This window comes from Archocentrus centrarchus, chromosome 19 (assembly GCF_007364275.1).
Source record: "Archocentrus centrarchus isolate MPI-CPG fArcCen1 chromosome 19, fArcCen1, whole genome shotgun sequence".
Lineage (NCBI taxonomy): Eukaryota > Metazoa > Chordata > Actinopteri > Cichliformes > Cichlidae > Archocentrus > Archocentrus centrarchus.
In genome coordinates this window covers 957,755-970,826 of record NC_044364.1, presented here as the reverse complement: position 1 = coordinate 970,826, position 13,072 = coordinate 957,755, and the positions used below count along the sequence as shown (strand labels likewise).

The window sequence follows — 13,072 nt, the reverse complement described above, 5'->3', positions numbered from 1 at the left end:
TCATGCATGTTCCAGAAACCACAGAGTCGGTGCTGCTCCCAGACCACCAAAAAACAAAGCTAAAATCAGCAAAAAGCTATTTAAGCATAAAAATTCAAAAACAATAAATAATACAGCTTCATCAACTGCACCAAAAAATAAAACAATTAAATGTGGATTATTAAACATTAGGTCTCTCTCTTCCAAGTCCCTATTAGTAAATGATTTAATAATTGATCAACGTATTGATTTATTCTGCCTTACAGAAACCTGGTTACAGCAGGATGAATATGTTAGTTTAAATGAATCAACACCCCCGAGTCACAGTAACTGTCAGAATGCTCGAAGCACAGGTCGAGGAGGAGGAGTAGCAGCAATCTTCAATTCCAGCTTATTAATTAATCAAAGACCCAGACAAAGTTTTCATTCTTTTGAAAGCCTGACTCTTAGTCTTGTCCATCCTAATTGGGAAAATCAAAAACCTGTTTTATTTGTTATTATCTATCGTCCACCTGGTCCCTACTCAGAGTTTCTGTCTGATTTCTCAGACTTTTTATCTGATTTAGTGCTCAGTTCAGATAAAATAATTATAGTGGGTGATTTCAACATCCATGTAGATGCTGAGAATGACAGCCTCAACACTGCATTTAATCTATTGTTAGATTCAATTGGCTTCTCTCAAAATGTAAAGGAGCCCACCCACCACTTTAATCATACTCTGGATCTTGTCCTAACATATGGCATAGAAACTGAAGACTTAACAGTATTCCCTGAAAGCCCCCTCCTGTCTGATCATTTCTTAGTAACATTTACATTTACTTTAATGGATTACACAGTAGTGGGGAATAAGTTTTATTACAATAGTTGAAAGTGCTGTAACTAAGTTTAAGGTTATAATTCCTCCACGATCACCTTTGATGTCATGTAAAACAGCTAACTGATCATCTGCAGAGGAACGGTTTATTTGAAGAGTTTCAGTCAGGTTTCAGAATTCATCACAGTACAGAAACAGCATTAGTGAAGGTTACCAATGATCTTCTTACAGCCTCTGACAGTGGACTCATCTCTGTTCTTGTCCTGTTGGACCTCAGAGCTAGATAGATAACAGCGTTCAAGTTAAATATACCTGTCAATAGACAGCGAGATGTTTCTTCAGTGGACAGCTGAACTTATTAATTGGGATAATTGGCCTTATCAGCAATATCTCTGCTGAGGTGGATTCCCCACTATAAACCATATAAAACTGAGACGTAGACCTACGGTTATGTCTCTTGTCAGGTAGTGAAATTTACTCTGCATTTGAAGGTAGCATAAACATAAGCAAATGTGGGAGCCCACTTTTGATTCAGTGACGTGAATCAGGGCGGGGCAAGCGCACAGGTGATCACCGCACAGGTGTAAGGTGGGGGAAATGTGCGTGCTGAAATAAGTTGTTTGCCTGTTCAGCGCCGTTACTGCGCTCTGGTCTCTGCTCCGTTATGGCCCGCAGCTTCGTGGGGAACTGCGCGCCTTTGTTCTTCCTCGCCGTCGTGTTTGACGCTGTTGGTCTGATTGTATTACTAGTCGGGATTTTTGGAAAGCTTTATCTGGACGGCCGCTTCTATGGGGATTTCCTCATATACACGGGCTCAATCATCATTTTTCTTAGTCTAATGTGGTGGGTACTGTGGTACACGGGGAACGTACAGCTTCACTCGGCCGACAGGACGAACTTCATCAACTTCAGGCACTGGGCGAGGAAACTGTCCGAGAGGCTTTCCATGAGACGCATGAAGCCCCTGGAACCAGGTGACATCAAGAAGAAGAGCATGGGGAATGGGAAGGAGCTGTACGGCACCGTGCGTGCGTCTGCGCCGCCTCCGGTTATTTGGGAAGGTGGCAATGGAGTGTTGTCGGGCCACGACAACAAAGGCTTTGATGGAGGGACCGAGTCCGCATCCCCAGCATACAGAAACACGGAGCTGGGAGTGCTGAAGAGCTCAGCTGTGGGTCTGCAGGCACAGGACGGCAAAGCAGAGAGGCTGCTCTGAGAGATCACGGTGCGTATTTCACCCAACAGCAAACCAGGGGCCATCTTCACGTCCTCTCTGTCTGCAGTCTGTTACAGTAACTTGTTCGATGCTGTTGAGACTTTGAAAACCCATTCTCCCCCTCCCTAACCAACTGACACTATAACCTGTTACAGTCTCTAAAAGTTAAAGCAAGCCTCTGAAAAATGTATGATCCCCAGAAAGACTGGCCGTGTGGAACCCAGAAACAGTTCTAATTGAAGTCATAAATATTCAGCAGGGTGCCCTGCCTTCACCCTTCCTGCCAGTCTGCTGCTGTTTTGCTTGTTATTAGGTGCTCACTGCCACAGCATTAACCCTTTCATCAGTGATGCTGGCATCCTAATTGTAGTACATACTGACATGGCAGCCCACTCCCCGTGCTGCCACCTCAGTCATAATGAGATGTTTTACATCACATTACTCTCAGATGACACCCACAGTGAAATATTGAGGGATGGGGGGGCTTCACACTAGAGCTGGACCCAATCCCCACCGCCTCCCCCCAAACACCAGCTTTCCAGGACCTTTCTCAGCACTCTGCTCATGAATATCTGTAATAACAGTGTTTTTTTTCTTCTTTCCCCGGCTGCTGTGAAAAGATCTTCAGTGGCCTGTGGCAGCTTTTAATTAATGAGCCTGACCATTTCTACTCACCTTCACAGTTATTATTTTAGCCGTCAGTTTGCTTGTAACTGGCTGGCAAGCCAGACACCCTTTGGGCCAAAAGGCACAATTGCATTTTAATGGAACTCAGCAGCGCTTATTGATCCAGTGGAATTGAGTGCGGTAGGTAGATAGGTGGGTGGAAGGTGGGTGTAGGTATTGCTGGGCACCCAGTCACAAAAACCAGCAGGGATCCTACATGAATCTGCGTAGTTGACTCTAATGGCCCCCAGCCTGATTCCCATATAATCTAACCTGGTTAATGATCTTGAGATATGGAAATGTAACAAATGGTGTGGTCACAAAAGCAAACACTGCATGCTGACCAATGTTCTTTGCTCTAATGTGACAGTGTAGACAAACAAGCAGTGAGACAAAGCTGAGGCCAAATGTTTTTGGGAATTAAGCACAGGAGACAACATTCCTCAGCTGGAGTTTAGTCTTCTACATTTACAGGGTTTCCAGGACCCACTCTTAAAGCAGGTTTCCCAGACATGGATTAAAGCTAGCCTCAGACTAAAGATTAAAGCTAGCCTCAGACTAAAGATTAAAGCTAGCCTCAGACTAAAGATTATGGCCAGCCTCAGACTAAAGATTACGGCCAGCCTCAGACTAAAGATTAAGGCCAGCCTCAGACTAAAGATTACGGCCAGCCTCAGACTAAAGATTACGGCCAGCCTCAGACTAAAGATTACGGCCAGCCTCAGACTAAAGATTACGGCCAGCCTCAGACTAAAGATTAAGGCCAGCCTCAGACTAAAGATTACGGCCAGCCTCAGACTAAAGATTAAGGCCAGCCTCAGACTAAAGATTACGGCCAGCCTCAGACTAAAGATTACGGCCAGCTTCAGACTAACAGAATCAAGACTTTAACTGAAAAAGTTTCTGGTTTAGGACTGTGGACTCACTGGGCCTCACTGACTAAATCTTTTTACATTTGACTATTTTAGCAAATAAACAGTGAAATTGAGAATTTTCAAAGTTTTTACTGTTTATTCAAAAATGTAAAAACCAGGAAGTTGATGTTTCTGAAATGTAGTGTTCAGAGTTGATTTATAAAAAGAATTTTTCTGACTCATTGATTCATGGACTAAATCAGATTCTAGCTCTAACCGAAGAACATGTGTCAGTTTCCCAGAATATGACCTGCTGGTTAATTATGAACCCTGTCACCTGAAAATTATGTTACTGCAGTCGTGTTTGTTTGGATTATATTTTATTTTGGTTTCCTTTGCTGCACGTCTCTCTTCTGGAGCTGTTGTGCTTTATTGCATTTTAAATGTTATTAATTTAAATCTATTATTTTTGTACTCTTCACAGATCCTCAAACCTTGTTTATACTGAATTAAACTGGGACTCAATAAAAGTTTCACAGGCTGCTTTGAGAAAAGAACAGGTGTGGTTGGGTGGGCGGGGTCACACTGCAGAAATGAGTCCTCAGTATTACAGAGCTCCTGCCCACAGTTCTGACTGAAGGCAAATAATGTTATCAGTGAACACAGGCCTCCACCTAAGGATAACATTGCTTTTGTAGCAGCCACCTGTCTGTATATCATGAATCACCAGCTAATGTGTTTATCAGTTAGACTGAACATATTGGTGGAGCTGAAACTGCAAACACGATATTTCACAACGTGCATTAAATCCTGCAGATAGGTCCAAGATTAGGTGTTGTGTGTTTGTCATGTCTGTACTTGTTGCCTTATTAGGCTCGTAATGCTGAGTGTGTACCTCCCACTCTATGAATGTTACTGAGGCAGCAGTGTCACCTGCATGTTGGTTATAATTTCTCAGGATCATTTGGAAGTTTAAACTACACTAAAGGAATTTGAAAGACCTTTTATGAAATTAACACTTTTTAATTTCTGTTTTCAAAATTAACGTTCAAGTAATTAAAAAATATAGCTGCAGCCCTAAAACCTAAAATTTTCTTTCTTACTTTTTTCTAAGTCATTTTTGAATCTCTCTGTTTCAACAAGGGTTCATTTTTTATACCCCGTCACATTGTTGCACCTCTCTTTTTCTCAGAAGTCAACTTATTACAGTTGCCCAACTTCATGCTCTGCACATGAATTTAAAATTGATACTTTATTCTGAGTCTAAATCCAACCGATAAATAAACCCTCAGCTCTCCTGTTCTTCTTTACAGGTGATGACCTGTGATGGGCAGACTCCGCCCCCTCACCCTCCCTTTGCTGCTTTCCAAAAACTCCAACAGACTGAAAAACTGAAGTCACTTTGTTCAAATTATTAAATAGGGAAGACAGTTTCTTAATCAGGGAAGAGCCCCGCATCCACAGTAAGGAGAAGGGCTGCGCACACTGAAAGGAAAGCTCTTGTACAGAACAATTTTTTATTTTTATCTCCTGATTTTGTAGCAGATGTCTTGTTTTTGTTTTTTTTGGAATAAAGTGTGATTGGATGTAATCATTGTCTGACTCCCTTTGTGAATGACTGTCTCACACCTGTTAACATTATCTATGTTATAAAAAGCCACATTTCTTCCTCGTCTGGGTTCACCTTTAATGTTTTGTAGGTTTTCTTTCCTCTCATTGTTGCTTCTGAAGGGTTAAACAGCATCCTAGGATTTCAAATCGTGTTTAGGGCTAAAATATGTGGCCTGTCTATTTCTAGCTTTTCCAGATTCACCTGTGGGCCAGAGATAAAGCTCAGGTCTGTTCGTGCTGCAACTAAATATGTTTGAAATGAGGTCCCATCCAGAGATAGAGCCTGGAAATCTCTTGTCATCATTAAGGAACTATTTTTCCTCTCTGTCAGACGGAGTCATGAGGTAAATGTGAGATAGAGAAAGGAATGTGATCTGAGAGTTTAAAGTCTTCCTGATTGTCAGTCTCACATCAGACTCAGAGGTCGGGCAGAGAAGGGAGGCAGCATTAGTTCTGAATTTATTTCACTCATATTTTTGTGTCTAATATAAACTGAAAAGCTGTGAGTTACTGCCAAAACTTTGCATTAGTTATTTCCTCCTCATGGATTATTCCACATTTACCGTATTTTCCGGAGTATAAGTTGCACTTTTTTTCATAGTTTGGCTGGGGGTGCGACCTATACTCCGGAGCGACGTATATGTGACATTTATAACACATGAACCAAAATACTGCAGCCACTTGACATCTCCGTGAGCTGCAGCTTTAAGGCAGTCTTGCGTAACCTGTGGGCGCAGTGGATGATGGATGGAGAGCACAGCTTAACGGCAACTGGGAGAATGCGCCACCCAACTTTCCTGGAAGTCATTGGATGGATCAAGAAAACATGGGCTTCAGTGACAACCAAACCATCCTGTTGGGATTCAGAAAGGCTGGAATAATTGGACCTGCAGCTGACGACGAGTCTGACTAACGCGACACAGAAGAGGAAGCGGCGCTTCGTCTACGGAGTGTACGGAATTGTTTAGAAGTGACACCGAGGATGAAGAATTCAATGGATTGATGGTTTGGTTAACTTGTTAGTATGTTCTTTATGCTATGGTTATCTGAATAACTTAATGTTATGTTAACATACCGAACACGTGTTCGTTGTGCGTCATGTAGCTGAATGTGCTACGTTAGCATAACGTAGGTGTAACCGTGTTCGTCCTGTTCTTTAATCCATTATTATTTTAAATTGCCGTTCAAGATGGAATTTCTGCTCTGGGTCTCGGATTCTATCAACCCCCCCCCCCCCAAAAAAAGTGCGACTTATAGTCCAGTGCGACCTATATATGTTTTTTTCTTCTTTATTATGCATTTTTTGGCTGGTGCGACCTATACTCCGGAGCGACGTATAGTCCGAAAAATACGGTATTGGACGCTGCCTGGTGTTTTTCTTTGGTGCCCTCTTCCTGGATGCAGTAGGCCTTATCCTTTTCTTCATTGGGATCTTTGCTCCCCTCAACTTCTGGGATTTCTTTGTTTTCTCCGGGCCCCTCCTTATGTTCCTCAGCCTGGTGTTGTGGATCTTCTGGTATCTTGGAAACCTGGAGGTCCCAGTGGAGGAGTTACTACCTCAGTGAGCGTCTCCATTTGTGTCACGATTTGAAGCACACGGCAGATTTCTGGGATGTGGTGCTGGAAAACAGAAGCAGCGGTACAGCTTCAGGTGAAGGTCTTCACATTTAAAGCATCGTGCACTCAAAGTGTTGTGGAAAGAGTGTTTTTTTTTTTTAACGAGGATGTCTGTGTTCAGTCGGGGAAATGCTGAGCTTCTACTCACACTCACCTGTGAACATTTGATTCATCACCGAAAATCTCCAGAACTTTACTGTGAAAGGACAAACGTGGAACCTTGACCTGGAAGGACATCAGTATTCTGAGCACCTCTGACTGAGCACCGGGCTGTTGGTGGCAGCTGAGGAGCACCTTATTGTTTTTAAAATGAGTCTATATTGGTAAAGATCTGAAGCTGTGGTTTAATGACAATAATAAAATGTACAAACTGATTATGCATAAGAATACTAATATCAGTGAAAAGCAGCAACACTATATTACCAAAAGTATTCGCTCATCTACCTTCACATGTATGAACCTGAGTAAGTCTTTATCCACAGGCTTTAATGTGTCGGCCCACAACAGCTTCAACTCTCCTGGGAAGGTTTAGGAGTGTTTATGGGAATTTTTGACCATTCTTCCAGGTTGAGTGAATATAGTTTATATTAAACATCAAATAACCTACAGATTATTAGACAGCAGGTTCCAGGGCATGAGCATGGAAAAGAGACTGAGAGTGCAGCACACGACGCCGTGTGCGTTTGTTCGTTGTTCTGGTCAGTTTCTGCCTCCTTGTGTTGCAGCTCGTTTCACTTCTCAGAGTAATTGAACTTCTCTTTGTGCTCATTTTGTGTGTTTTTGTCACTGTTTGATTTTCTAACAAATAATCGTCTCATACAGACATTCAGACACTAACATGGTGACATCACCTTCTGACCAGGGGCACGTCCGGAGGGTCCTCCACCCCCAGTCCAACCCCACCAGTACTGACTAGAGTGCTTTTCATGTTACAACATAAATCAATAATTATGGTCCAGTAATGTAATGCAGATTATTCTGCATAAAGAGTACTTTTACTTTAGGTGCTTTTAAATGTTTTTTATGTTTTTTTGCTATTATTTATGTAGAATTATGACTGATTATGATCTGATGTATACTGTCTTCATACTCTTACTTTTTGTGTACTACATGTAAATGTGGGCACAGGGCTGCAGTGTTTTCTTCATTGATTTTCTGGATTCGTTTTTGATCCGTGGGGCCCGGAGTGTCATCTTCTTGGTGTGCACATCCTTATTCTCCTGCTCTGAGTCTCCAGATTCTGTTTTGTGTTTAATCATATTTTGCTTATTCCTTCACATTTTTTGGATATTAAACACATTTCCTTACTCCGGCCTGGATATCAGGAGACCGTCCTGTATTTGCACATTTCCGCTTCATTTACGTCCTGATGATGCTAATCATAATGTTCCTGTTTCCCTGGTGAGCCCCTTCTAAGGCTGCTGCTCGTGATCAGGATTTTCTTCCTGTGAAATCTAAGAATTGGTCGCACAACCCATTTAACAGAAACCAGTCAAACTGGGTCCATTAGTTACTGGGACACGAGTGCTCTCATTTTACAATAATGGGTCTGTGTGAGAACAAAAGAGAGGAACGATTTTACATCATACATAATACCACACACGCAGACTCACACACAGGCAGACTCACACACATGCTGGAATCAAACTTTTGGAAACTTCTTGTTCAGAGCTGTTTATAAATATGTATTGTGATGTAATCTTTACCAAGAATGTGGTATAACTTGTTTCTCTTTCACACACCCTGCTCACAGTGTGACCAACATCTAAACCTATCACTGCAACAATCCAGGCTTAAAATTGTTGGACACAAGAATGAAGCTTCGTCACCACTTATCAAGTCCTTATGATGAAATGAAACATGGATTTCAAAATGAAGTTATGATGCCTCATTAAAGGATTTGCACTGTCCCAGTTACTTTGCTCTTCACACTCCCTTTTGAGCATACCCACACATTCATTTAGCCTCACACAGGGAAGTATTTGGGAATGTGTCAGCATTTCATTACTAATTCATAACTTTACCCTCACTGCTCAAACAGCTCCAGGAGAATGGTGTTGCAATCTCACTCTGTGTGTGTGTGTGTGTGTGTGTGTGTGTGTGTGTGTGTGTGTGTGTGTGTGTGTGTGTGTGTGTGTGTGTGTATCTGGGGCTTCAGGTTCCACCTCACACCTAATGTGTCTCCATTACCTGTTGTCTCCCTGCTGAACAATGCACAGCCAGCACCCACAAGCAAACACACCAAAGTCAACTGACACTGTTTGCCGTAGCGGGGGGGGGGGTTGGTTGCTGTCAGTCCTGCCAGCACTTCTCACTGCAGTGAGGTGATGGCATCTGATGTCAAGGAGTCCCACAGGTGACTGTGGGGTTTAAAGGTGTCTTTTGTAAACCGTCCCCTCCACAGTTCAGGTAAATGGGTAAACTGTAGCAGATGGACCTTATGGAAAAACCTGACAAACTATTATGACAGGAAAATATAACATGAACAAACAAAATGTTGGTTCCTAAGCTACTGTCTCTGAAATCATTCTTAGCTTTACTTTATGTTTCTTTTATTTTGTAAATGTTATCCTGTATTTGCTGTTTTTTATTTAACTTTTAGCATTTTTAAACAAAATTTAAATGTAGTTTTTATGTGAATGTAGACTGTGAACATTGGTGTAATTTATTATATATGCCAACTGTATATTCTTCAGCTCAGTAACATATTAGTCAAACTAGAACATCAGTGATGTTGTCGCTCATCTGGCTCACGATCCGTCACCGTTCACGGGTTTTTGTAATGTGTGAATTACAGGAAGAACATTTTTTTGTCATTGGTTGGTTAAATTGCACAAACAGTCGTATCAGCACAGATAAAACTCGTTAACAGATTAAACGCTAAAATCTGAAAAATATTCTAGCAGGAGTACCAATTCTTGTGAAACTGGATATGTGGCTGTAAAATGACCGATATGACGTTGACCTGGAGCACAGTTTGGTTGAAGACCCATCAGGTGATAATTGTATGTAAGTTTCACTAAAATCTGACCACCACTACAGGAGGAATGGTGATTAATGTGGACTGTGAACCTGCTGAAGTGGATTTTTAGCATTAGCTGAACAGTTCACTGTTTCACTTTGCGTCCATAAAGAGATATCATCAGACAGATGAAATCTCTGGGAGAACTCCATGATAGCAAAGAGGATGGCATAAATGTAATTTCCACAGGGTTTTTTTAAACCTTATACTGGGACAAAGTCAGCATTTTTTTTTGTCAGATTTGTAAGTAAAATATTTTTCTTGTACATTTATATACAAATTAAAGAATTTGATAACAATGTTTTAAATGGTGAGCTTAAATGATGCTAATTTTGTTTCATTTAGTCAAAGACAAATAGTTGGTTCCCAGCTAGCATTATGTAGCATAACTTCAGAAAAGAATTCAAACAGATCACATCAAGTTACATTATGTCCCTCAGCAGTGGGTTTGGGATCATTGAAGCCAGTGCCATTCAGATGACTTCCAGGTGGTATTTAAGATTAGGCTTAAAACTTTCCTTTATGATCAAGCTTATAGTTAGGGCTGGATCAGGTGACCCTGAACCCTCCCTTAGTTATGCTGCTATAGGCCTAGGCTGCTGGGGGGTTCCCATAATGCAGTTTCTTTTCATTCACCTCTTTTCACTCTGTTTATACTTCACTCTGTATTTAATCATAGTTATTATTAATCTCTGGCTCTCTTTCACAGCATGTCTTTTTTTTTCTCTCCCCTCAGCCCCCCCTCAGCAGATGACCCCCCCCCCCCCCCCCCCCCCCCCTCCCTGAGCCTGGTTCTGCTGGAGGTTTCTTCCTGTTAAAAAGGAGTTTTTCCTTCCCACTGTCACCAAGTGCTGCTCACAGGGGGTCATTTTGACTGTTGGGTTTACTCTGTGTTATTATAGGGTTATATTGTAAGGTAATTACAATATAAAGGTGACTGTTTGCTGTGATTTCAATAAAACTGAACTGAATTGAAATGCATGGTGGATCAAAATCACACAGTACTTTTCTGCATTCATAAAAATCCTCAAACCATGACTGCACCTCCATCATCTTTTACAAATGGCTGTAGAGACCCATTATTGTACCCTTCTCCTGACCTCCTCCTTACATATTTATGATGAGTGGAACCAAAATTTTCAAGTTTGGGTTCATTACACAATAATACCTGATGCCACTGATTTGGAAATTTGGCCTTTTCTCCCATTTCCCTTCCTTAAGAATGAGACCACTTCTGATGAGGCTTCAGTAGATGGTTCAGCTGAAGGGCCACGTGTATCTGTCAGGTCTATGATGGATTTCTTCCAGTTTCTTATAGACATGCCTTCCAATGCTGTTCATCATCTGTAGATGGTTTTTTTTCCAGGCCAGTCACTTCTTGTTTTGTCCTCCACTCATCCACTTTTATAAAAGCTCACTGCACACTGTGCCAAAACATCTGAAAAAAGCAGCCAATGTCTAAGGAAACTCTTTTAAAGACTTTCAGAAAGCCTGAAGAACCAGTGCTCAAGACTACTTTCAAAAATTACAAGAAAATCTGCCTCTTTGGCAGCAAAGTATACAGAAATAAAAGGCTCCAGTAGGTCTGCTTAAACCCAGTCAGTATAACCTGATGTGGAATCCATTTTCTCTGCACATTCAAAATTAATCTGTTCAGCCGTGTTTCCTGTAAATTAACTCCTCGCTTCAGGACCTAATTTATCCAAGTTTCCCTTTCACTGAATGGGTGCAGGGTCCTCAATACATTAATGAGGTTCTACATCACTAGAAAATACTTCATTAGTCTGGATTCTGTGGAGAGTGACTGTTTTAGAAAGAAAAATAAAAAGTGAAAAGCAGCTGAAAAGCTTTAGTTAAAACTGAAATATTCATCTATTTAACTTCCATCTGAACTCTGTGCTGAGTCATGAAATAACACTTGCTTACAGACGGGGGGTTATATATATATTTTTCTACTACAGCTGTCAAAGCATTCTTTAGTTTCAGTTTATTCCTAGTCTTCTGTTTGCACTGGATTTTTCTAGAAAAAAGTGTTTAGTGCTTTCTAATAAGGTGCTTTCAGTGAAGATTGATCAGCTGTAAATTTTGACCTTAAGAAGGGTTAATAAATCCGTTATTATTACTTTAAAAATCAGTCATAGCAATAAGACAAAACAGCCTATGTGCGTAAGTTGTGTTAATGTGGAGACCGAGCCAAGAACATCTGTTTTTGTATGGATGCAGAGAAACTTGCTATTTCAGTAAGTTGATTTGATACTGCACCCTCAGAATTCAAGTCATATAACCTAAATTTAACTATTTTTATGTATTTTCATGCAATATATGAAAATAAAATCTTTGACTGCTGACATAAGGCAGAACATGTAGATAAGTGCGCTGACTCTAGGCTGATGAGCTGCTATGATTCAGAGATTTAAAGCAGTCACTTCCCAGCCTCAGACGTCTCTGAATGACCACAGACATCCAGCAGATGGCAGCACCTGACTGATGCTTCACTCCAGCTAAGGCTGCTGATAACCACAACCTTCTTCTTCTTCCCAAGAGCAGAAAACATAACGTGTGTTCAGGCATCGCAAACATAAAAACCTCATTCTGGTGAAAATGAATATATACAGGTACCACTTTACAGTTTAAAATATGAGGATGTATGCTGTAGGTGATCTTAAGGTGATTCATTTGAATAACATGTACAATGTCCATCAGTTTCATCAGTATACTGTGGTTATGATCCAAGACTTTAATCTGGTTAATGGAAATGTAAATTTCTGCCAGTATTTTCTTGTCAGTAACCATGCCCACGTCACTAAGTCTATCTAGCATTAACAGATAACTTAGTACTCCACCCTGTCATCCAAATATCTATCCAATATGACTTCTGACTCCAAAAGAATCAAGGACAGCACCTTTCAAAAGGCCAAAGTTGAGGTTTCAGACAGTAGTGCACAAACCAGTGGGTGATGCCGAGATGTCTACATCCACCTTTCTCCCCCAGAAAGTTCATTCAAACCTACTTTCTTCACTTGATGTAATTGGCACCTTGCACATCTGGAAAGGGGCCATTAGTACTGAAAGTTATATACAGGTTTTCACACAACACATGCTCCCATCCAAATGATATCTTTTTCACTTTGCATAGTTCAGCAAGACGATGATAAACATGGGTTTGTTGTAGTCTGGGTACTGGCCTGCCTACAGGCCAAAGCTGTCACCAGACTTAAAAAACTCTTGGCCCATCATGAAACCAAAACTTTGCTGAGCAGCTAGAATCTCATTCCAGACATGGGACAATATTC

The 13,072-nt window shown here is 41.1% G+C and overlaps 1 protein-coding gene across 1 annotated transcript; it reads left to right on the top strand.

Annotated features, from left to right (window-relative positions):
* Window positions 1-1,442: 1,442 nt before the first annotated feature.
* LOC115798879 (transmembrane protein 238-like) lies at window positions 1,443-5,056 on the top strand. The gene is made up of 2 exons (XM_030755874.1): window positions 1,443-2,018; window positions 4,843-5,056. Exon 1 carries the CDS (start codon window positions 1,458-1,460, stop codon window positions 2,007-2,009), a length of 552 nt encoding a protein of 183 aa, XP_030611734.1. The 5' UTR covers window positions 1,443-1,457; the 3' UTR covers window positions 2,010-2,018; window positions 4,843-5,056.
* Window positions 5,057-13,072: the final 8,016 nt, after the last annotated feature.